The sequence below is a fragment of the Alligator sinensis genome, unplaced genomic scaffold (assembly GCF_000455745.1).
Source record: "Alligator sinensis unplaced genomic scaffold, ASM45574v1 scaffold455_1, whole genome shotgun sequence".
In the NCBI taxonomy this organism is placed as follows: domain Eukaryota; kingdom Metazoa; phylum Chordata; order Crocodylia; family Alligatoridae; genus Alligator; species Alligator sinensis.
This window is the reverse complement of record NW_005842142.1, coordinates 1,620,674-1,645,729: the sequence shown is the minus strand read 5'-3', so window position 1 is coordinate 1,645,729 and position 25,056 is coordinate 1,620,674. Positions and strand designations below refer to the sequence as shown.

Here is a 25,056-nt window from a genome sequence, read left to right as displayed (position 1 = left end):
ACCCTACAGAGAAAGGACACACAGCAGAAAGGGCTACTTTCACTGAGCATTCTTCTCACACAGTCCCTCTGCAAAGCCTTTACACAAGGATGGCACATGTGACAGGATTTAGCTCTTAACAGATTCCTTTTCAGGATCAAGAGAAGTTTGAGAAATATTTTACTTTAAAATTACAAAAATATGTTCATTTATGAGAAGCACAGAAATTTGGAAACTATATTCTAACATTAGAGATAAGGCACACAGGACCTTTCACATGGAATGAGTTGTTTAAGTGAGAACAGGTCCTTAGCAGATATATTATTACTGCAGCAGTGCTTGGTGGACTATGTGAAATCCAGCTGGGATGCAGGTCTAGTTACTTCTGTATATCTCCAAACTTCACATTTTTGACTTGCTCTTTGATTTTATATATTGGAATAGGTAGGTATAAAGAAATTCTGAAGATAATCGTTGCCTATATACTAATTGAAATATAATATATATGATTTATATTTACAGTCTCGATAAGGGGTACCAAACTCACCTGCACTCCCCTGACAAGGGTTGTCACATGACAGATCCAGACTGCAAAAAGCCTGCTGGGCTAGATCTGGACCCAGCGGCACGGTGTGGATTAACTTAGGTCATTGGTTCCCAACCTTGGGGTGCAACCCAAATCAGGTTCACGGGGGGGTCCTCAGTAGGGTTGTGAAGGGCCCGCACACACACATACATGCATGCTCAAGCGTGCAGCCTGGGAGTGGTGAGTGGGTTGGCAGGGTGGGGACGCCATTCATAAAAGGGGCAATGGCGGCTCCCCTGCCCCCAGGCCGCTGCTGCACTCCGCTTCCAGTAGGCCCCACGGCGCCAGGTCGGGAGGTCCTGTTGGTAGCCAATTTAGGGTTGCAGCAAAAAAAGGTTGGGAGCCACGGGCTTAGGTGTTGCTCACCCTTTTATCCACCTCCGCACTATCAAGATATGCCCACTGGGTCTCTGTTACTGGGAATTCAGCAGGCCCCACTCTCGCTTGTCCTACCACCAAATTCCTGGCCACTCTGGGAGCCGTGAAGGCAAGTGAAGTGACTCCTTGGGCCACATAAAGCCCATAGGTCATATGCTTAACACCATCTGGTCTAGATCTTCATCTGGTGGTAACTGGCGTAGCTCAGAGGATCTAACTCACATCCTTTTAATTTTTACTTAAAAATGTGGATGTTTTTCATAGAAATACTTCATTAAAATGTTTCATTATGGAACAGTGATCTATTTACAGAACTATACATGCTGAGAATGGGAGGTCCTTGGTAGATTGTTACACTGCTTCAGTTCTTTTTTTATTAGAGCTAAGCAAAAAATAGTTTCCTGCCCTGTGAAATTTTGACATTTCACAAAAACTCCTATTTTGCATCACACTCCTGCTCTTTCTAAGTTAGAAAAGTGTTCATGTATTTAAGATACTAAATAAAGTACTCATTAATATTCAGGTGGACACTGATTGGTCATCTTCAGCCTGAGTGGTGGTAGGAAGCTTAATATAAAAAAAACTGCTTACAGAATTACAAATAAAGAGGAGGAATTTATATAAAGACAATTTTACAATAATTAATAATGGGCAAGCAAAATATATGTAGCAGTAGATTTCCAGATGGAATATAAAGATATTGCATTCTAACAGCATGTATGCACCTATCTTATTTGATTGAAAAGGTCTAAATTGTTACTCACTTGTTAATGAAGTCATTGAATTCAGGTGACCACAGCTCTGGCTGCTGTAATGTTGGAGGTGGATTTCTGTAAAGGTCAGCATTACAATAAGTTAATATGTACATACTTGACAAAAACAATGTGAGAAAGCAATTGAGTAATGAGTTTTAGAAAGGCCACTGAAAAAAGTATTGATTTGCACTGGTAAAAGGAACTTTGGGTAGACAATACAATACACCATTGATCTACTTTACATAATTAACAAAGATAAGTAGCATCAAGAAAGTCGATCAAATATAGTCAAGAATTGCCATCATTTTTCAAGCATGTCAACAAAAACTAACAACTTATGAATCACTATTCGTATAATGGAAAATTACTTCATTTCTTGAAAGAAAGGTATGAAAGAAACGAGAAATGTACTTTTTTAAACAAAAGTTCTTTACAGATGTCTAGCTTAAATTTCCTTTGAAGGATTAGGTTTTGATTGTGTTCACCATTCCATTGAAGACAATATCAAAATACATGTTAATCTATTTGTGATTTAGTAAGACCAAATCTACTTAAAAGATTAAATTCAGATTTGTTGCAAATACATACCACTCTTTTGCTTTCAGTGGGATTTCATCTGGTTACCCTAGGTTTGAATTTGACTCAGTGTTTCGAATGGCTCTTTTTCCTTTGAAGTATGGTGAACTGTTTCCACTTAACAAACGAATGCATAAGGAAATCACTTGAAGACAAGTCTGTTCTGTAATCGAGTGATATTGATCTACCATCATAGCTGTTTTTCCTCAAGTGCTGCTTTATGTGAATTCTAATAGCTCTTTGTTTTTATTTGTGAAATAAAAAAGACTTTGTCTTTAATTCTACATTACTCTCTTAACAACCTAGTACAGTATGTACAGGCTCATTAAATCAAGGAGTTGTTAGTCATCTATTACAGAAACCCACAAAGCTCATTTTGAAAAAATATAAGAATTTGAAAAAAATAAGGGAAGTTTAGGTTAGGTATAAGGAAAACTTCTCAGGACTGGGGTAGTAAAACACTGGAACAGGTTACCCAGAGAGGTTGTGGAATCTTTGGAGGTAGACAAAGCCCTGGCTGGGACAACATAGTTGGGAATGGTCCTGCTTTAAGCAAGGGGCTGGACTGGATTACCTCCTAAGGTCCCTTCCAACTGTAATTTTCTATGATTCTAGTTTCTATGATTCTACATGGAGAGCGTATGATATCATATTAAGAGTAATAATTTTTGCTATAATGAGCTTTGCTTTTCCTTTGTTACTTTAATGTTTTATTTCCTAGATATACATTATTTTATTTTTGAAACTGGAGAGAATTTAGACAACAAGTTCAGTGAACTTTATGGTCTTCTGTAGCTCAAAAGCAAATAGTTAGTTATCTTTGTGCTTGGTGGTATACAACTTTGTAATTTTCAGGATTATAGGCTACTAAGGATAACACAAGAATAACAAATGTGAATCATGGTCTAACCCATAAATCCAGCCTACCTCCAGGCATTAGCTCAGCTGGGACTTTTTAATGACTTTGTCTAGATCTCATATAGTGTTTTTTATCAGTACATCTAAAAGAGATGTATAGATCTCCATTTTACAGTTTGGAAAGCTGAAGAACACAACAAGGATGTGACTTACTAAGCAGGCTACTTAGTATGCCAGTCCCAGAGATGAAATTAGGACTCAAGTCTCCTGGGTCCCTGTCTAGTGCTCTATTTATTAAGTTCCACTGCCTCCTCTTTCACACATCAAAAAGCAAATTAAGCAATCTGTTAACCCAACATTTCTATTCTCTCAGTATCAGAATGGTCTTGAGATTCTAAATCTCTCTATCCCTGAGATTCAGCCCCACATTTCTAAGATGAGGAGTTATTACCATATTGTTCTAGCCTGGCTGTAGGACTCAGATGGGATAAATTTCAATTTTAGTTTCAATTAGCAGAAATAGCACCTATAAGACTTGGCTTGACTGACTCCTACAACCCTTTTGCACACAGCAGCAGAAGTACCCCTTCAGGGGGAGTGCTCACTGCAGTCTGACAGAGGTGGACATAATAGTCACAATTAGCCCTGTGCTCCTGGGGACTGTGTACATGCCTGAGGGACAGCTGTCTCCTAAATACAAATATGGGGCAGAGCACTTCAACACAGCTCCCTCTGCTCAGCAAGCCTTTAATATTCATATTATAAAAAAAGTACCCAAGGAAGAGGTAACAGAAAGAGGAATGGATTAGACCAGTGGTTTTCAACGTTTTTTCATTTGTAGCCCCCTGACACATTTTGAATGGAGGTGTGGACCTCTATAGAAATTTCAAATAGAGGTGCAGACTAGGGCTGTGCAAGGCTTCAGACAGTGCTTCAGATCCGGAGAAGCTTTGGACACTTTGGCGTCCAAAGCAGCATGTCCGGATTGAAGCGTTGGCTTCGTTAGACTTTCTGAAGTGGTTCAGAGCTTCCGAAGAACTTTGGAAAAGCTTTGGAGCCGCTTCGGAGATCTGGCCATAGGGTATAATGGGGAATCAATGAAATATCTATACTTTTGTTGCTTTTTTGTCTGATATGGATGAAACTTGCATGGGTGGTAGCCTCTGCTGTGAGCATGAAGCCTGCCAAGTTTCAAGAACATCGGTGTAGGGGCTCGCGGGGAACTGCACCCTAAATTCTTGAAAGAAAACTCATCTATGTGTTACAACACAGGGGGGGTGAAAACTGCAGGGTTGGTGGCCCTTGGTGATGCCACAACACATGCCAAGTTTCAATAAGATTGGTGCAGAGGTTTGGGGAGAACTGCACCTCAAGCTGCTGACAGGCAAAACTTGTCATGTAGGCGACACTGCGTGTGTTAAGGCGCAGTGGGGTGAACACTGAAGGGGTGGAGGCCACTGCTGAGGCCACAAAGCCTGCCAAGTTTCAAGGAGATAAGTGCAGGGGTTTGAGGGAAACTGCATCTCTAGCTGCTGACAGGCAAAACTCGTGACATGGGTGCTCGTGCAACTGTGTCTGTGGGGGGGGGAGGGAAGGTAACTACTGCAGGCCTGGCTGCTAAGCTACTGTGTTACCAGTTACCAATCAATCATGATTCACTCAGGGACCAGCTCAATATACAGTTGCTAGCTAATGTAACCAGTTAATTAGCAACAATTAACACCTACAAAACAACAGACTAAGGAGAGGAAAGAATCAATACAGACAATCAACTGCCCCAAGACAGAGACAGGCAGTTGCACAAGCACCCATGCCACGAGTTTTGCCTGTCAACAGCTATAGGTGCAGGAACCCAGAACCCCTGCACCGATCTCCTTGACAGCTGGCAGGCTGTGGCCACAGCAGGGGCCACCATCCCTGCAGCGCCTTAACACACACAGGGTCACCCATGTCATGAGTTTTGCTTGTCCGCAGCTTGAGGTGCAGTTCCCCCTAACCCTCTACACTGATCTTCTTGAAACTTGGCAGGCTTTGTGCCCTCACCAGCAGCTACCACCCCTGCAGTTTTCACCCCACTGTGGTGCAACACGTACAAGTGACACGAGTTTTCTTTCAAGAATTTAGGGTGCAGTTCCCCCCGAACCCTTACACCGATCTTCTTGAAACTTGGCAGGCTTCATGCTCTCAGCAGAGGTTACCACCCATGCAAATTTCATCCAAATCAGAGAAGAAAACAACAAAATTAAAGATATTTCATTGATTTCCCATTATACCCTATGGCTGGATCTCCGAGGTGGCTCCAAAGCTTCGGAGCTGCTTCGGCAGGATCACAGTGGGAACCCGGTCAGGAGCTCCCTGGCATCCAAAGCGGCCAGATCCAAAGCCGGATCGAATAGCTGCCTACTTGCACAGGCCTAGTGCAGACCCCCTTGAATTGTAAGTGTGGGTATTCACATACTTTTGATTAATCAGAGTCATCTTTTGCAGACACCTCAGACATAGTCTGTAGACCACCAGGGGTCCGCAGACCATAGGTTGAAAACCACTGGATTAGACTAATGACGTGAGATATAAGTGTATCAAGACATTACCTTGGTATTTTGAAGAGTGCTCTCATGGGATGCAAGTCTGCAAGAGGTGGATCTCCATCTCCTAGCTCTATAGCAGTGATGCCTAGTGACCATGCATCACATCTGGCATCATAGGAGCTATCCAGCTGCTGCTCACATGCAATCACCTGTGAGATCAAAGCAATATAATTTTTTATTCATTTCTGAAAATTCCATTAAAAATTTAAACATAAAAGCACAATAACCTGGACAGCCATGTGTCCAAAAGTTCTCACTGGGACAGACAAGCTGCAAATACTTTGAAAGGCAAACTTTCAGGCTATACTTCAAATGTCCAAGTTTCCTGACAGTGGTTCTCATGCTGCACAGAAACAAATGCTCAAACCAGAGTGACAAATAGCGGTTTTGTCACACCCCAATTCTCAAAGCAGTAAAAATATCTATTTACCTACACACACACACAAACCATACCACACTGGTATCTGAGTGCTTCTATTGCATTCTGCTTACTGGGAGAGCTGCTTGGATGGGTTCGGCATGAGCTTGGCGCACAGTACTTCCTTCTTACCAAACATAACCTCTAAAAGTCTGGGGCAGTTCTTAACAATATGCTCCATCTCCCTTCTACTTAGCACATTGGTTTATCAGCAGAAGAACTTTCCTAGGTGAACATTAAACACCTCCTTGAATATTAATGAGTACTCAGGACTCCATGCTCAACAAAGCATCTTCATATGGACCCAGAACCTGCAGACTCTGCTGGATCTCCTGTGGCATGAGCAGGGTTGGGCACCTCAGGCAGGACATATGCTATGCCAGCCCTGTGTGCTGCTTGCACAGGGATTCCCAGAGCCAGCCTGTGCTGCATGTGGAACATAGGGCCAGACTGGCTGTGTGAGCTGCCTGCAGCATGGGGGGGCTGGCAGGGGGCACATGCTGCATGTGGCACCCACTAGACCAGCCCTTTGCAGTGGTTCCATCATGGCCCAATCTGAACCAGCTCTGGAGCCAGCATCCAGAGCCAGTATGTGGAGCTGATCCAGCTCCTCCAGATTATCTTGCCCCAAGCTCAGGGAAAGCAGCAAAAAGAAAGCAAAAAAGCCAATACAACCAGAGATTGTATTCATGTGCGCTATTTCTCATCTGCACCAAAGCACCCTTTTAAAGGGGAGTTTGAGAACAGCTGCAGTTAAAATTCCTGAAAACACATCTTCTGAAGTTGGTGTGCTTGGGGTGGGTGAGCTGCAGCATGAAGTAACTGTACAGATGTTCCTAGCCTCTCCATCTGTGCAAATATCAGGTGATCTGATGACCCAAATGGTGGAAGCCTCTAGCTTTGGTAGACAATGGCAAATCATCTCCTCTACCAAACAAAAAAGATGAAGGAAATCCAGTGTGTTTGGATTTTGTAAAGTTTCCTTTCCATCCTCTGGGTTATTCCTGCTTTGGGAACGAAGGAGGCATGCAGTTCTTTCTTCAATTAAAGCAGGGAGTTGACTCTCAGTCTTTCCCAAAGGAGCCCCCTGCCAGTTTCACAACTGAGCTAACTTTTCAACAAGATACCCACCATTAGCCACACCTAAATAATGCCAATTTCAAATGGAAACTTTGGCTAAGTCCTGACATTCAAAAAACTTGAGGTGGAAGCGCTCTAAGTATCACGCTTAACTTAAAGTGCTCTAGATTAGGTCGGGACCAAACTGAATAGACATGCGCTGTTTGATGGGCAGAAGGGGGGCTCAGAGTCTGCTTGCAGTGGTTGAGTCCAGCAGCTTGGGGTGCTCTCACATGCCTCCCAGTGCACCCTGTGGGCTCCCCAGGCTGCCAGAGACCCCCGAGCACAGCTGAATGACCAAGCTATCCCTGATTAGCTGCCTGGCATGGGGGAGCAGTGCCCCCCTTGCTGCTCTGTCAGCAACAGTAATCATGGAGAATCAGAGAGAAGCCAGATGGAAGGGACCCATGGACTGGGCTGGGGATGCCTGGGGGCTGGGATCCAGGCAAGGGAGCCTGTGTGCCAAGTGTCAGAGTGGGCAGGCTGAGCACCAGCATTTCTCTGGAGCCGTGATGGCAGCTGGGGGTGCCTGTCCCAACGAGATCTGTCCTGACTGAAGGATGGTGAGGAGAGAGGTGCAGGACAGAATTGTTTGGGGCCAGGCTGGACACATGCACACACAGATCTCTCTCTCCCCCTCACATTCACTCTCTCTCTCTCTCTCTCTCTCTTACCCCTCCCCCTGTCCTTGCTTTATCACACACTCACTCATACACACATGCACACCCCAACCCTCCCCTTCAGCCCCACACCGTGCAGAGCGCCAGCAGCAATGATGGTGACGGCAATGGCACCAGGCCTCTAGTTTCAAATCAATTTAAGTTAATTCACAATTACAGAGGGGTCAGGAACTGCCATCTACTTAGTTACTGGGCTCAGCAAAGTACATCTTTTTCTATAACTATCATAATTTATGAATATGTGTCTATGTGCAAGCACTCTATCACTGTATATATTTATGTTATATATACACGTTTGTCCTATTGGAATTTACAAAAAAACCCTGTTTGTATACTTTAGGTTTACAGTTGAAGGAAGCTTCAAAAAACAAAACATTTTTATTTATTGATAAAATTAAAGTGTTCTACTTTTGTGACTATTTATTCGTGAAGAACTTGTATTAAAAGTGAGCAGTGAAATACATAAATAATAAAATGAATGTCAGTAAGAGTAAAGGAGTAATCTACTTAGTTCTTTTTCAGTGTAAAATCCACTGTACTCAGACAGGATCACTGAGTTCTCAGAAGACGACTTTAAAAATAGCCTTCAAGATCTTAAAATTAGAGGACTGAACTCACAGGATTCTGTCTGCTCAGGAGGAGATGATGCCAGAAAAAGTTACATACAGTGTAGTGTAAGGCTAGAAGGGCGCAATGCCAGTCCTTTCTCCCTTAAAGCATTTCAGTAACCAATCCACGTATACCTTTCTACTGCTGAGTTTTAAAAAATAACTGCAGTTTCAAAAACATTGCCTATCCTATTTAAAAATAGGGTAAGCAGTTTTTACAACTGCTACTGACATTCAATAAAGGGCAGAAAGGGGAAGAAACGGGTAGGCTAACACAAATCAAAAACATTGTAAAAAATAAACACTATGAAATATGCTCTCACCTCTGGAGCCATCCAGAAAGGGGTGCCCACAGAAGTGTTCAGACGGAGACGAGTGCTGGTCAACTGAGCAGACACACCTAAGGGAATAAGGGGAAGCCGTATTGAGTAAGGTGGATTCTTCTGCTTAAGAGCTTCCATCTGGACAATACCCTCGTCATCTTGTTCTGGAAATAGGGCTGCTATGTGTATTGAAGGAAAAATTGTCAAAGCAGGTCTTCCTACTCCTCTGCAAATGGCTTCTGTGAGCAGTTGAACATCCTCAACTTCTAATGACTTCAGGGGAACCAGGACTCAGACCTACATGAGCATTTTATGAGTAATCTGACTCCATATTTTTGAGTGGCTAATTACAGTATTTCTGTACCCTATTTTAAGAGCAAGAAACCACAAGTAGTACTTAGAAAAGCAAAACAATTATTGCTAAAATGTGCTGCCCCTTTCAGTGTGTGTTATTTCTTTTAAATATCCAGCACTGACCAGGGTACATTTTTGTTTTGTACTTCATGTATTTATTCACTTACCCATTTTATCTGATTAAAGGTGTTTACTTCAAGCTATTTGTTGCCCTGCAGCATTACAAAAGAGGCACATGTCCACAGAAACAGCAAAACAGTTATTTATCAAGAAAAAAAAAAATCGACCTTCCTACCCTCAGCCCATTTCTAGTATCTGATGTCATTCAGCCTGTGGGCTAGCTAAGGGTCCCTGGCCTGGCCTGTGGGCCAAAACAAGCAAAAAAAACCTATTGCATTTATCCCCTCCAGGTAACATCCTGTTTGAATCCATCTGAATTTACTGGCTCCAAAAACCTACAGTTTCCTCATAAGAGGAATGATTCACACCAAGTGGAAATAAAACACTACCTAGAACAGATGAACTGGCTTAAAAAAACTCTAGAGAAAAGTATCTGTTTTTTATTCTATTCTATTCTGTTTTTTGTACTTAACTCTGACTCATGGCATGTCTGTACTTGTCCATCATGCAAAATCACTTTACATAAGTACTAAAAATTAGACTACATTAAAGTTCCAATTTGTTACATCAGCCTATTCTTTAGAGATAAACAAATTCAAAATCATTGCATTTGGTAGTGGCCTCTTTATATTTTATGCTGAGCACAAAACACTGAATCTACTATCCCCCCATGATTGAAAAGGCCCTACTGATACCAGAACCACCAGTGACTGTTTGCATAGCAGGGAGCAGAATAATATAAGCCATTGCAGCCTGTCTCCCCTTTGCAGATAATGGAGCTCTGAAACAGCAGCAGTGCAATCCTTGCTATAACAGGAGGAAGTTTTGGGACTAGGTTTTGCCCAAGGTACCATGACTACACACAGCTTTCAGGAAAACACACTGAGGAGTAAGTAGCAACTATGCATGCTACTGCAGCCATTGTAGTGTTCATACAGTGATTTGTCTGCCTTGGTACTGGAGGGAGAGGAGCTTTCTCTAACCAGCAGGAACTCCAGCACTAAGCTCATTTACTCAAATTTGGCACAGGAGCCCAGACTTGGATCTGCTGGCAAAGAGAGATGCAGAAAGTAGGATTTTATTATTACAGCATCAGAGTTTATAAATAATTGTAACTTTCTGCACAGATAAGGAGCAAACGCAAAAGAAATGTCAATTTGCAAAGACTTTTCAAAGTATTTATAGATTTGTTTTCACCAAATTGCAATTATTAAAAGAACTGAAGGGATTTCTTTTCCTGCTCTTTATTTTTAACGTCAAGAAAAAATCTGATTTGATTTGAATTGTTCATCACTAGTTTCCTTTTTCTTTTTTTATTCTTTTGCTTTTGGCAGTAAACTGGCATTTTAGATTATGGAGTATAAGTCTTATGACAAATGATATTTCCTTGGGCTTTTTCTGCATGGAGGGGAAGATGATGTCATGCCACACTTAGCAACATTTCTTCCAGCACTTCGGCAACTAATCAAGCATAAAGCCAGCCAGCTTTTTTTAATGGTATATTTTCTAACATTTTACTCTCTCTTCCCCCCCTTTACTATAGCTTTAGTGAAAATAAAATCAAGTATTTTTCTTAGAAAGTCTAAAAAACACTGCAAAGAAGTGGTCCATTAAATCTGAAAGGCCAAATTTTATGAAGATGAACAACTTGATAAGTAAGAGCATTACTAGAGCAAATGCACTGACACTCTTTTACAGACTCACAAATCCAAAAAGGCACAGGCAGAGACACAGGCACATGACACTGGTGTAGTATGCCTTTATAGATATGTATAAAAAAGGAGACACATGAGCTGCAGTCCTACATTAGAGTCACTTATCAGGAGTAAAACCTCACCAGTATAAAGAGCAATAGTTAGCCGTGTTAGTATGAAGTCACGTAGAAACCTGGGTAAAGATGTACCTTCTAGGTGAGCATCTGATGAAGTGAACTCTTGCTCATGAAAGCTTATGCATCCAATTTTTAAGGTGCATCTCTACCCTGCTTTACACCAGTATACAATAAATTACTGGCGTAGCCTATTCTTCAGTGGCTGTTTTCTGGAGGCAAACATGTTATTACCTACTCCTCTTCCCCAAGTACTGTAGGGGTCAGGGACCATTTAGAGTGGAAGGGTGGATCCTTGTGACCCAGTTGCCACCTCAGGTCACACTCCCCTTAGGTAGGGGAGGAGGGAAGGAGAGAGGAAGAGGTCTCACCTCTGGTAAACAATAGTTTGCCATATGGAAGGAGGAAGGAAGAAAGCGAGAGAGAATAAGCAGCATGTGCCATAGAGGACAGAGAGCTTAGCTCGAGTGAGCAGTGCCTGCCATGGGGGACAGGAGGAGAGGAGATGGAGAGCTCTGGTAAGCAGCATCAGTCAGCCACTAAGGCAGGGAGGTAGCTTCCTTGCAAATGATTGTCTCAACTCCTTTAAAACTTTCTCCCAGGTGTCTTATCTTTTCCACTGTCCCATCTCCTGTGAGTTCCCTCTTTACAGCTTCATTTGATTTAACTTTAGCCATTTAGGCAGGATAATTTTGCACAGATAAACTGAGGAGTATGTGATGTGAATAGAAAAGAAATATACCTCACACATTCTTTATAATAGCCATAGACAACAAAGGAAGAACAAAGTTAAAATGAGCTATTTCTGATTAATCTCCTAAGTACAAGTTGCAACACTCAGGCAGCATCACCACTGTTAAGAGTTTTTAAATATCCTGGAGAGGTGAAAGGAGAACAAAAGAGTTGACTTGTAGAGGCCTGCAGGGAGTTCCTCAAGCAGAAGGGGTGGCAAGGGTGAAAACATGAGGCTGTTTAGTGGGAAACTTTAATAATGGATCCATAATGACTGCAGATCTGACAGAATGGAGACAGTGATGATGGCATGAGGAGGAGTCAGGTGGGGGTCAAGTCATAAAAAATAGGTAGACTGGGCTTGATGTGATGGAACAGAGTAACTACTGGTAGAGGAGTAAGAGGTAATGCAGTTGAAATGATGAGCTAAAGTGAAGGTCTTTGAAACATTTCAACTTTTACTGTTTAAAATGTTTTAAAAAATCTAAAACACATTCACAGCACAGTCTTCCAGATCTGATTATGCAGGAGGGAAGGGATAATGAAGACAGCAGGAGCATAAAAGATGTACAAATGGCATGCACTTTGTTATTTTTAAATGCCATTTAAAAGCACCTACTCTGAATAGCTTGCAATGGTTCAGCTATCTGACAGCATATCCAGGATGCAGGGCACATACACTGCAAATCAACATCAGAGCCAGAATTAGAGTCAAGGAGTCCCAGAGTTCCAACCCTGTGCAGAGCATAACGACCAGGGGTTCTTCACCAAACCACAGTGGGCAAAACCAGCTCAAAAACCAGAGGTAGGAAAGGATTTAGATCTTTTTAAAGAGAATCTCATTACATGAAGAGGAACAGGCATGAGGAACAAACTACCAGAGGCAGCATTGACAGTGGAGTATTGGCAAAGCAGTGCTGCACAAACTCTTCCAGGAGAAATACATAGTAGAGCAGAAATCCTAAACAGAATACAGGAGTTGCCAAAAGTCAGCTGAATGGCTCCTTACCACTTCACAGCAAGAGGTTAGTATTTAAGAATTAGATGAGATTAGGAATTACATAGAAGAAACACTGGAAATACTATGGAAACTATAACAAAAATAAAAAAAATAAAGAAAATGTAAAGCATGGAAAATGGGAAATAAATGGCAATGAATACTAGTTAAAAAGAGGTCAGCAATGGATAAGAGAAGTTAAAGGAATCAATGAAATATCTGTGGCCAACAGGAGCAACCAAAAATCCTAGGTCATATATAAGACCATTGTTAGATGGAGATGGTAACACCATAAGTAGCAGTGTAGAAACGGTATCCATTCCCCTCTGATGGTGCTGGAATAGAAATTTCACTATTTGAAATAAGGAAGCATATCAGGCAGCATCTGCTAAACTTAACATTTTCAGATCAACAAGCCTAGTAACTTATAACTGAGAGTCTTAGAGGAACTAGATGAGGAGCTCTCAGAATCACTAACATTATGTTTGAACAAATCTTAGGAAACTGGGTACATTTTCAAGGATGGGATGGCTACTAATGCAACTGGTATTTAAAAAGGGTAAAAGGAATGACACAGTAGACCAGTTAGCCAGATATTGATCCCAGATAAAATACTAGAGGTAATTCAGGACTGTATCAACAAGGACTTAGAGCTTAAACATGGAATTAATGCTAGTCAGCATAGTTTCAGGGAAGGAAGTGCTTATCACAGAAAACCCATCGTCTTCTTTTGACAAGATTTCAGGTCTAATGATAAAGGCAACTGTGGTGATGTGCTATACTTCCATTTCTTTGAGGAATTTGGCTTAGTTCCCAAATGATATTCTGATTACAAAAACTTGCATTTTGTGGAATTAACAGAGCTCAAATTAGATGGATTTTAAAAAATGGCTTAATAAGAGATCCTAAAAAGCAGCTTTTAATGAAGAACAATCAGTGAGGAATACCACTTCCAACAGGAAGATTTTTGGTAAAGATTGTAGATGGCACAGGGCTTGGTGGGGTGGTAATTCATCTTCATACTATTGTTATATAGGTACCTGTTAGGGCTGCGCGAAGCTTTGGTAGCTGATTTGATTTGGAGGAGATTTGAATCCGAATCGAATTGGGAGCTCAAGTAAAAGCTCCAAATTGATTTGAAGCATCTGAATTGATTCGGAAAAGCTTCAGAAAAGATTTGGCCGATTCAGAGATTCAGCCATGAGCTAAACAGGCAGCTGACAGCTGCCTCCAGCTGGTAAGTCTGTTGGGGTTGGGGGAGGGAGGAGAGAAGGTATGTGGGGGAGGGAGGGATTGGGGCTGGGGCAAGCTGCCCAGCTGGGGCAGGGGGGTGCGTTACTCGGGGAGGGGATTGGGGGAGGCGTGGGATGTGGGCGCAGCAGCGGACTGGGAACAGGGGCTCTGCCCTGCTGCTGCTTGCCCAGCGGGGGCAGGGGGGTTGGGATGTGACATCACACCCCCCTGCCCCAGCTGGGCAAGCAGCAGCAAATTCTATACCAAAGTATCCACTTGGCACTAATCACTATACAGAATGAAGAAGCCTTGCACCCACTGGTTGTGGCAGTGGTGATTGGGGTCTCTAAGGGCTCATGGCAGAGCCACCCTGTGTAGTGTGGGGCAGTTGGGGGCAGCGGGGATTGCCCCCCCCCCGCTTGGTACCCATGCAGAAGCTGTCCCATGGCGTGAGTGCAGCATGGCTTGGCAGGGCGCTGCACACTGTCTGGGAGCTGGGGGGGCTCCAGCTGTCAGCCGGAGCCCAGCACCACTCAGTCCCAGTGGCCCCAGACAGCATGTGGCACCCTGCTGAGTGGTGCTGCACCCGCACAATGCAACAGCTGCCATGCGGGTGCCAAGCTGGGGGGGGGTGCGATCCCTGCTGCCCCTCCCACTGTCCTGTGCTTAATGGGGGGGGCTCTGCCATGAGTGCCTGGAGGCCCCAATCGCTGCTCCTGCGGCCTGTGAGTATGGGTTGTTTTTTGGTTTTTTTTAAGTGCCGGGAGTAGGCTGGGGCTAGGCAAGGGGTGGGGCTGAGCAGGGCAGCTATGGGGGCTTCTCCCGTGGCTCCCCGCACCCAGGGAGAGACAGACACAGCTGGAGGGAGAACTTGCAGCCGCCTGGCTGTGCCTGCCTCTCCCTGGCTGATCTGAATCACTGAATCGCTTCAAATAAGTGCTGAATCATCTGAAGCTGATTCAGCTGAATTGATTCAGGACAGTGATCCAAATCTCTCAATCAAATCACTGTCCTCTGAATCAGCTGAATCCGAATCGAATACATCCCTATTTGCACAGGCCTAGTAACTATATTATTCCCTGGTTAAAACATGACTCAACCACTTGCATTTCAATATAGTCAGATGCAAGATGATAATCTGGGAGTCATCCTACAGGCTAGGTCACTCTGCTTTAGAAAGATGCAATTTGGAGAAGGACTTAGACATCATGGATATATAATTGTCTCAACAGGAGCTGTTGGTGCATGGTTGTGGCAGAGTGGGTTATGATTTTCTCCTGGTGAGAGTGGTAGAAATGTCAGGATTTTTCACTTTTCTCTCAAAGGTCATCTGGGCATGTCTCAGTTCCTTGCCACTGCAGGGTCATAGGCACTGATGGCACCTCCATCTTACTTCTGGTACATAATTTTCTGAGGATTCAGAGAAGGTTCACAGAATATCCACACTGGCCCCTCCCACTCAAAGAACTCCTAATGACACTCCTTAAAAGCACTCCTTAAAATCCTTAGTATAAAACACCTACAATTTGCCACAGGAAGAAAGCGAGATACAGGGAGAGAGAGAGAGAGATGAGGAAGGGTGCCACCAAGATCCAAACTTCCCAGGGAATTTGTTAGGTAAAATATGCCCAGATGATCCTAGGAAATGGAACATATCCCATGCTGCAAGGGAAGGCAACACACTCCTTCCCTCTACCCCCCAAAACAATCCTTGTTTATTTGACCTGGGGGAACATTCCTTTCTGACCTCAAATCTGGTGGTTATTTTTGACTCAAGTGCATACGGAGAACCCACAACAACATTTGCCTAACAGCTTTAAAACATCTTTAAACAACAAATGTGGGAACAAAAATGAATAAGCTGCCTGGACACTAAGAACAAAGGACTAACACTGGTCTTGGATTTATTATCCATTAATAATTTATCCAACTTCTGAATATGTTCCACACATGGAAGGTAAGAGTGAGCCCCTTCATTCCCCATTTTGATGAGCCTTCATCTACCAGAACTCAGCTTCTTTTTTGTTGTTTCTGATTGTGTGTCTGCTGTACTTGAGAATTTCTCTCAGCTCCTTCCCTATGCTGCACTTAATGTGCTGTGCCTAGCTCCTTATAATCAGAGTCCTGAGAAAGAATGTCTTGTATTCATAAGCTTGTCTAAGTTTGTCCCAGTTACATAGTTGGTTCAATAAAAGATATTACCCTAAGATATCATTGGCTCTCACATAATTTCTGGACCATCATGGCTACATCATCATCACTCTTATGCTATGGTAAGATTCTAAGAAAGCACTCTGGTAAAAAGGGAAAAAAAGTGTATGTGTGGGGGATGGGAGAGGGGTTGAAAAGAGACATTAAAAATGTATTTGTAAAAAGGAGCACCCAGATGCTCTTGAGGCTGGGGGGGGCAAGGCGACTGCTCTCAGGAGGCGTCAGCAGTGTCAGTTGTGGGGGTGTGTCAGCAGCGAGCGGGGACTGCCAGCAGGCAGCCATGGTGATGTTGGCAGCAAGGGCAGGCCGAGCAGGGACCACCTGCAGTTGGCCACGGTGACATCTGCAGCAAGGGGAGCGGGGGGGGGCCAAGCAGCGACCGCCCACAGGTGGCAATGCAGGCGTTGGCCAATTTTAGGGGGTGCATGTGCCCCCCCATGCTCCCCTACACATCATCTATGTTAGTGGGCACGTCTACATGAAATGCTTTGAGTGCAGTAAACTAATTTTACTGCACATTAGTGCGGCAGGCAAAACTCATGCTAATATACAGTAGATTTAGTCTACTGTGCATTAACGTCACAAAAAGACTGTTCATTTGCACTAATGCACTGTAACAACAATTACGGTGCATTAAATGAGTATCTGTCATTACAGGCACTAAACATAATGTGTCCTAATTAAAGTGCATTAATGAATGTGTACATGAGCCCAGTTAGTCCTGACTGGACTGTTTTCAGTAGCTCTTTATAATTCTGTTTCAACTGCCAGAATTTTATATGTAAGGAAACAAAGGGTATTTAAAGTTCAGACTGAAAATCATTTGGGCCAAACTCAAAGGTAAGTCTGAGTGTCTCCAAGGAACTTACTTATAATGGGCAGTTACCTTATGCTAAAATGCTTTGGTCTACAAAGATCATAAATCAGTGAGCCTAGTAGGAGTGCACTATATTTCAGCGAACTCTCCCTCTTCTCACATGCTTCTTGCTCTTGGGCTGAGTGGGCAAATGATGCAAGACATGACTATGTAAGTCCTGTGCCTGAAGACAATGTCTTCATGCCAGGGAATCCTTCCATAGCCAGATCCAAATACTTTCTACCCTTATTTATACACATATATTAGTTTACTGTCATAATGCTGTGGCATACTATTACTTTATTTTGTAATATCATGTTATTCAACAGCATCTTTATGTAAGTTAACAGAGGAAGGTTGTTTAAAGGGCGTGTGCAAAGGTGCTGGGCAAGTTGGTCCATAGCAATGGATTTTTCTCTCCATGACTCTTTTAGAAAATTCAGATGCTATTAACCAGACCATGTTCAAAGCACTTGACAAGCTCTTCTCTGGAGGAAGCTTTTACTTTAACATTCTTTGCTTTTATTGGTTTCTGCCAGGATCTTATATTAAATGTTCTTTAAAAGTAAGATGCGAATGTCACGTTACCCAGTACAGAGAAATGACAGCACAATGATACCCTGTTCTTGATTTGAATCAGTGAAGTAGACAGCTTTATTATGGATGTGTAACAGAATGACTAAAGCAAACAGAAGCCTTGCTATGACTCACTGCTCAAAGTAAGCTGAGGGCAATAGGCAAATTCTTTTATTTTTGAATATTTTACAATTAAAATCATTGTAATTAATTATTGAATTTTGCAAAGTGGTTCAGACTGAGTTTGCAGCTAATGCAGGACAACCCAATCTATGAATATAATAGAATAAGGCTGCTTCAAAATAATAGATTTTTTATTTCAATTTGGAAAACTTCAGAAAGTCATTTTGGATTACAACTACAGTGGATATGGGACAAACAAACCAGAAATCCTCTCTCATGACTAATAAAGTCAGTGATCAAATTACCCTTTTCCCAAAGCAAATGATGTGTTATCCAAGGACTGAACAATGACTTCAGGACTGGCCTCAGAAGGTTAGGAATACTACGTCATCACAATAACATGCCAGAGGCCATAATTATTATGATTTTTATTATAAAGGGAGATATTGGATGATCAACACTCATTTGTTGAAAATTCAGCCCACTCATTTTAGGTGCTTAAATATGGATCAAGTTTAGTCATTCAGGAATTTAAAGATCTTGGCCAGGGATGTACGTTGTAGCAGTGCTGGCCTAAGGACACGGTTTTTTGGGTAAATCTGATATCTTTTATTAGACCAACTCAAATAGTTGGAAACATTCTTCTTAGCTAGTAAAAGCCTCCAAGGATGGAGATTCCACAACCTCTCTGGGTAACCTGCTCCAGTGCTTTACTACCCTCCTCATGAGAATATTCTTAATATCTAACCTAAACTTCCCTTGCTGCAACTTGAGACTGTTGCTTCTTGTTCTGTCATCTACCACCACTGAGAGCAATTTGGCTCCATCCTCTTTGGAACCACCCTTCACATAGTTGAAGGCTGCTATTAAATCTACCCTCAGCTTTCTTTTCTTCCATTCTGTGATTCTTTGGGGCACAAACACCCTTTGTCAGGCTGAGGAAGCATCAGCCTGACAAAAGATCTTGGCCTGCATTTATGGATACAGAATAGGCATGATTATTACCCTAGCACTTGCTTTAATTTATTAGAAATGTTTCAACACAAATTGTGAGTGATGAACTTGGAACTAGCACAGTCATACACATGTAATTTTTGTACTTCTATGTTAATCAGCTAAAGTTTCTGTTGAGTCATTATTATGAAATTAAACCTATAATGCAAGGAGTGGTATTGGCAGAACTAATCATATTAGGGGCATTACTATGTATTCTTCCAGAACCACACACAGAAATTTAAAAAATCAATAGTTCAAAAAATGAAGTTTTGTTTTTTGTTACATTTAAAAAAAATAATGGACTTTTTGGAATTTTCTGTTAAGAAGAATTTCAGTTTCTGGGCAACTTGACATACAATCTCAACAAACATACTTTTAGCCACTAAAAAATGGTGAGGGGAGACTGCCATTCAGTAGCACACTCAAGCTGTTATGATCTAGCTGTCATAGCTACATGGTCTTATGGCAATACAAGTTACCTAAAGCACCTTAACCTTGACTCTAAATGAAACAGAGTTAAAGTCACAGAGATTTTACTGAATTTGTATTGCTAAAGAATCATGCTGATGTAACAGTTGCACCCCAACAGCTACTATGAGCATCCTTTGGTATAATTACAGTGGTTACAGCTGTTAGTTCATTTATAATACTTAAGCAGAGTTATTAAATCTCAACAGAATCATCACAGGAATGCATGGTTGCTAAAGCACTCTCTAGCTCTCAGTAAAATTAATTAAAGATTGCAGGGCATGGGTGAAAATATGGATTTATTTCAAATAAAGTGAAAAAAACATATTTTAGTGACTTCATGCCAGATTCTGAAAGGTATTTAGGTACCTAAGGATGCGGATACGGGCCAAGTTGGATTTTCAAATCATGCCTTGTTGCCCAATTCAGTAGGTGTTAAGTACCAAAGAAAATATGAAGATCTCCTTCAACACCTATCTTCACTTTTGGGAGCTTTAAATACCTTTCTAACTTTGGCCTTTTGTCATCAGAACTTATCTGGGACAGCCAGAACATTCAAATAAATGCAAGGACTTATAAAAAGTGAAAACAGAAACACCATCTAGATAGCTAATAGACAGCTAGATAGCTAGACAGCTAATAGACACCCGTCTAATTAATTAATAAATATTCACAAACAAAGAGAAAGGAGTTTATGCACTGCTCCTTTCAATTTATTTTTATACTGCATATTGTATAATTTTGGGTTTTTTTTACGTAAAGCAATGCAATTATTTGTAAGAGTAATTATTCTCATGACAGACCCCTATTATATGCCTATAGGACCCATATAAAACATGGTTGAAAACAGTGTTATTCTTATTTATGATTTTTACTGTGGTGTACATAAAGACCTCAAGCAACAAGATGAGATGACTAGGCTATGAATTTTACAAACATATGAATTTCTAACCTCAACAACTGCCAAGTTTCTATCAGAGACAGATAACAGAAGTATAACTAAACCCTTGGTCAAACCTGGGGGTGGGGGAGGGAAAGGGAAGTGGGGGGGAATGAGTGAGGTGGGAGTCTTAACTGCTCTGGGGACTCTAAAAAAGTTGCTGCTGCCATCTGGTCTGCCCGCACTGGTTCTTGCTGCTACAGAGAGTCCAGTGTCCATACACCCAGCTGCTCCAGGGATCTACCATTCTGCCACTAAGTTAGTGCCCAGGTTTTGTGTGCTATTCACATCCTTACAATGTATGCCACTGAGAGCTAATGAGATAATGTTTATAATATTCTAGATAATAACATTTTCCTCCTCCAATAATCTATTTCCCAAATGTCATAACAAACATAGATCTTTCTCTCATTCTACACAGTATCCTACAATTTTACAGTCCTTTAAGTGATATCACTAAGCTTTGTGTACCAGATCCTAACTTCTTTGAGCTAGCATAAGGTCACTCCAGGTCCTAAATACCAAAGTAATTGTCAACTCCACTAATCAGGCTTGACCAACTGTTACCAGGGCACTTGTGGTCCCCTAGCAATAGGTGACTGTAACTGCTAATGTGTAATGTGCAACTGCTAATGTCAGGCATATTAACTGAACTATCAATGAAACAATCCAACACTCCCCTCACTGTGTTAGGCCAGATGCAGAAATTACACTTTTTTCCAGGATAGGTGGTCAGAAACCAGTCTATACCTATAACAGGACAGAAGTTCAGGGCACATAGACTGCTTTAAAAATGGAAGACCCTGGTCCAAGATAGACCTGGACCAATGTAGTATCATAGACATTAGGGCTGGAAGGGACCTTGCAAGATGATCGGGTCCAGCCCCCTGCCCAAAGGGTCAAAGCTGCCCTATGTTAGGAGCACAAAAGGGCTGCAACTTCAGCCTCCCATCACGGAAGGCACAGAGCCCAAAGGGCTAAAACTAGGCCTCCTCCCCCAAGGTCAGAGGGGGTGGAAGCACAGCCCTGTTCACAGGGTGTGGGAGGAGGCCTTCTCAATAATGCCATGAGCAGCAGAACGAGGAGTAGAGACCTGGACCTGAATTACAGGAAGGTGACTCAGCCTCAGGGTCCCAATGTGCTCAGTATCCTCCAGAAGCCTGCAACCTTCCCCGTAATCTGTGGGTACTATCTATGGCCAACCTCACCAAGTGGAACTAGACTCGGAGAAATCAAGGGAACCTGGACCTTGCTGGGGTTGGGGGCATACAAAAACAACTGGCCAACGGCCAGGGCACTCGCCTCCAGGGACTCAGGTATGGAGCGAAGAGCCATCCCTCAAGATGGATGGTAGTAACCCTTCTTGTGAGCTAACAAGTAGCCAAAAGAACATGCTTGCCACCCAAAGAGGGGTCCAAAGTCCTGTACCCTGAGACACAGGGAGGTCGTGCGGCCAAAGTATTGCAGGGGGGAAGCACTAATACTCCCCGAGGCCAAAAGGCACAGAAATCTATACCAGCGCTTAACCCCCTAGGTGAGGAGGTGGGAAGAGAAGGCTACAGACTTCAGGAGAAGGCTAGGTTACACCGGTCTATTGAACATTAATGCCAGGTCCACTCATGAATCAAGGCAGGTCACTGTCTGCCAGTATCCCAGGGGACTTTGTAGGTTCCTGCTAGCCCCTTTTCACAGGGAGGGCACAGCTCAGTTGCTCCAGCTGAGCACCTAGCCAGACTCACTGCCTGTGAACCACAGGCAGGACAGAAGCAGGGGGAAACGGGGGAGAATAGGGCTTGTGAGCTGCTGGGGGGAGGTGGTGCCAGTGGTACACCCTGCATTCCCAGCTGGGTTGGTGGGACATAGAGTGTCCCTCCCCTGTCCCAAGCCCTGGTACAGTGGCTCCGGGAAGGACTCAGAGGGTCCCCTGCTCCCACACCCCCAGAGGTAGCACCGAGTTCCTAGCTGAAGCCGCTTCCTTCTGTGCAGCCACAAGGGACTCGAGTCTCGGGATGAGGAGGCAGCCATGCCCTTGTGGCTGCAGCATCTGGCAGGTGAAATACTAGTGCTAAGATTGGGCAGGGAGGCAGTGGATCCCTGTGCTGGGCTAACCTGGCAGCCTCCCCTCCGCCTGGAAAATAGACCTGTCTGAGCCGAGCCAGGCCAGCTGGCGGCAGTCAGAACTACCAGCAGGTGGGGCTGGGTGAGGGCTCAGTTGGCTCCCTAGGCAGTGGCCCTGTCCCCACACTGGAATTACCCCCCACCAGGCGCTGCAGCTGCAAGGGCATGGCTTCCCCCTCAACTTCTCCCCAGGGACCAGAGCCTGGTGACTGCATGAGGGGAATCAACTTCATCCAGAAACTCAGCACTGGCTTGCGGGGTGGGGGTGGAAATCCTCTGAGTCCTTCCCAGAGCTGTTTCAACACATGATCCTGGGGCTGGGGACACGGGAGGGATACTCTGTGTCCTGCTGGCCTGGCCAGGAATGCGGGGTGCACAGCTGGCACTACTTCCTCTCAATGAGCCCTTCTCCCTCCTCACCTCTGTCCTGCCTGGGGTGGATCTCCACGCTTCCCCCACTGAACAAAGTCCAGGGATGCCCATGACACTGAGTGAGGGTGGGCATACCTCCCTCCACCAGCTGCCTGCAGCTGAGAACTGCTTGGCAGATGACACAGCAGCAGGGGGAGGCGTGTGCCTGACAACCAGTGAGGGATGGTTCCCACTTGGCTGCCCTTAGTAATGTCTGGCAGGCTGGGAGATGTGTGGGAGCGCCCCCAGCTTTCTGGTCTCAGCCAGTGCAGGCATCTGCCTGCCTCTTCTCACCGAAAGGCAAACATGAATTCTGTTTGCTTCTGATTCAATCTACGCAGCTTAGAGAAACCCATGTAGATTGGATGGATTCCGCCTCAGGCTTTTTGAATGCCTGTGCTTAGCCTTAATGGCAAACTTTAACTATCTATGTTGATTTTAACAAATAGTCTAAATAAATCAAAATACTTCAGGTGTTTGCAGTTTGTTAACTTTGATGCCTTTATTTTCCAGGCTTAAATTACAACTTTGATTAGAAAAAGAAATGACATACCAAAATCCACAAGTTTAACTCCTCCTTCAGTGGTCAACAGGATGTTATTTCCCTTTATATCACGGTGGATTGTTTTGTTTTCATGTAAGTGCTGAAGCCCCTGAAAAATAAGATAAAAACATTCACTTTTTTCTGTTGTTGTTGCTAATTGTTATTTTTTGTGTGTTTTATTTGAAGACAGAAAAAGGAAATACAAAATACCAGAAAAGTTAAAACAAAGAATAATTTGGGGCCTCAGCCTTTCTGAGCTTAGACTGAAAATGAGGCAAAAATTCTAAAATGAATTAATCCTTCATTTTCTAACAGACAGGCACTTACTGTATAATACTCAATGTATTTTTTTAGTTTTTCTAAGACTTCGAGAACTTTTGGTAGAAAATCCATAGAAATGCTAGACTAGAGGTTTTGAACTGAATTGAAAGAATACCTAGTTGACTGTCAGCTAGGTGTGTGGGATAGACAGACTTTTTAATAACTTCACTTACAGACACAAGCTGTATGATAGCAGAAGAAGAGAAGCATTATTAATCTTGGTTATATGTTGCACCATTAAATGACAAAACCAAAGCAAAGTTCTAAGCACCAATAAGAATGACTTTACAGCAAAATCAAATTCCAATTAAACAGGAACAGTACTTGATTTTGATGAACTAAAAAGATATTTATTTTAAGAGTATTTTCAATTATTTGTAGATTATTTTGTTATAACAACATCTTGGATGCTGTGCAATAACTTTAGAAAAAGAAACATGCTTGGTATATTATTCTTACAACCCTAAAAGAAAGTCAATTTAGATGCAAAATTGTATTTATTTATTTCATGGAAACAAGGAGAAATTAACATTGCCTGAAATCAGTGCTCATTTTTCTTATAATGAAACATTTAGATGAATTTCCACTTTACTTGTTTTTATTCAAATACCAGTGTGTAATCTAAACATCATCCTCATTTCATTAGATAGTCTTACGATTTAAAAAAATACACCATATTTTGAAAATAGGAATACATCTTATTTCTTGAAAGACACTACTTTAAATTAGCTATCAATTTTATTTTCCATTTATTGATATGGCTAGCTTACCATAAGAGCTTCATGTAAAATGTAAGCAATTATAAGTTCATCCATCCTTTCCCCTCTCTTCAAAAATCCTTTCACAAGATCAGTCACAGATCCTCCATTGCACAGCTGTAAAAGACCATATTGCTTTAAAATACAAGATAGAAAATGAGGACAGAGAAATCACATTAATTCTAATTTTCAGTAGATTCCATTTTCATATCTATACAGGATCCTCAAACTCATAATTTAGAAATTAACTTTTAGTGCCTTTCATACTATAAAGCAATTGTTTTTACTATTTGTACCCAATGGGTACATCTACACATTGCCATACGGTGATGTTGCTATGGCACTATGCTTCAGTACTTCCTTTTGGAAGTACTAAGGCACGGTACAGTATGGGTGGTTACTGTGCCATGCATGTGGTAAATTTTGCTACTACGTCACCATAGCAGTGCGCGATACCTGGGGAGCATGCTGCTATGGCAATATAGCTGGCAATCACATGTAGATACACGTGATTGCTACATCGCCCCAGTGCACCGTGCAGCAATGTAGTGCATTGCCAAGTTGCTGTAGGGTGATGTGTAGACGTGCTCAATATTGTTTAT

The 25,056-nt window shown here is 42.6% G+C and overlaps 1 protein-coding gene across 1 annotated transcript in view; it reads right to left on the bottom strand.

The window, feature by feature from the left end:
- MYO3A (myosin IIIA) overlaps positions 1-25,056 on the bottom strand; it is a 219,080-nt gene that overhangs the window by 114,796 nt on the left and 79,228 nt on the right. Inside the window, exons 4-8 of the mRNA XM_025206153.1 lie at positions 24,467-24,571; positions 23,385-23,484; positions 8,869-8,945; positions 5,724-5,869; positions 1,708-1,773 (exon numbers count right to left, since the gene is read on the bottom strand). Of these exons, the coding sequence (XP_025061938.1) occupies positions 1,708-1,773; positions 5,724-5,869; positions 8,869-8,945; positions 23,385-23,484; positions 24,467-24,571 (494 nt within the window). The remainder of the gene's footprint in view (positions 1-1,707; positions 1,774-5,723; positions 5,870-8,868; positions 8,946-23,384; positions 23,485-24,466; positions 24,572-25,056) is intronic.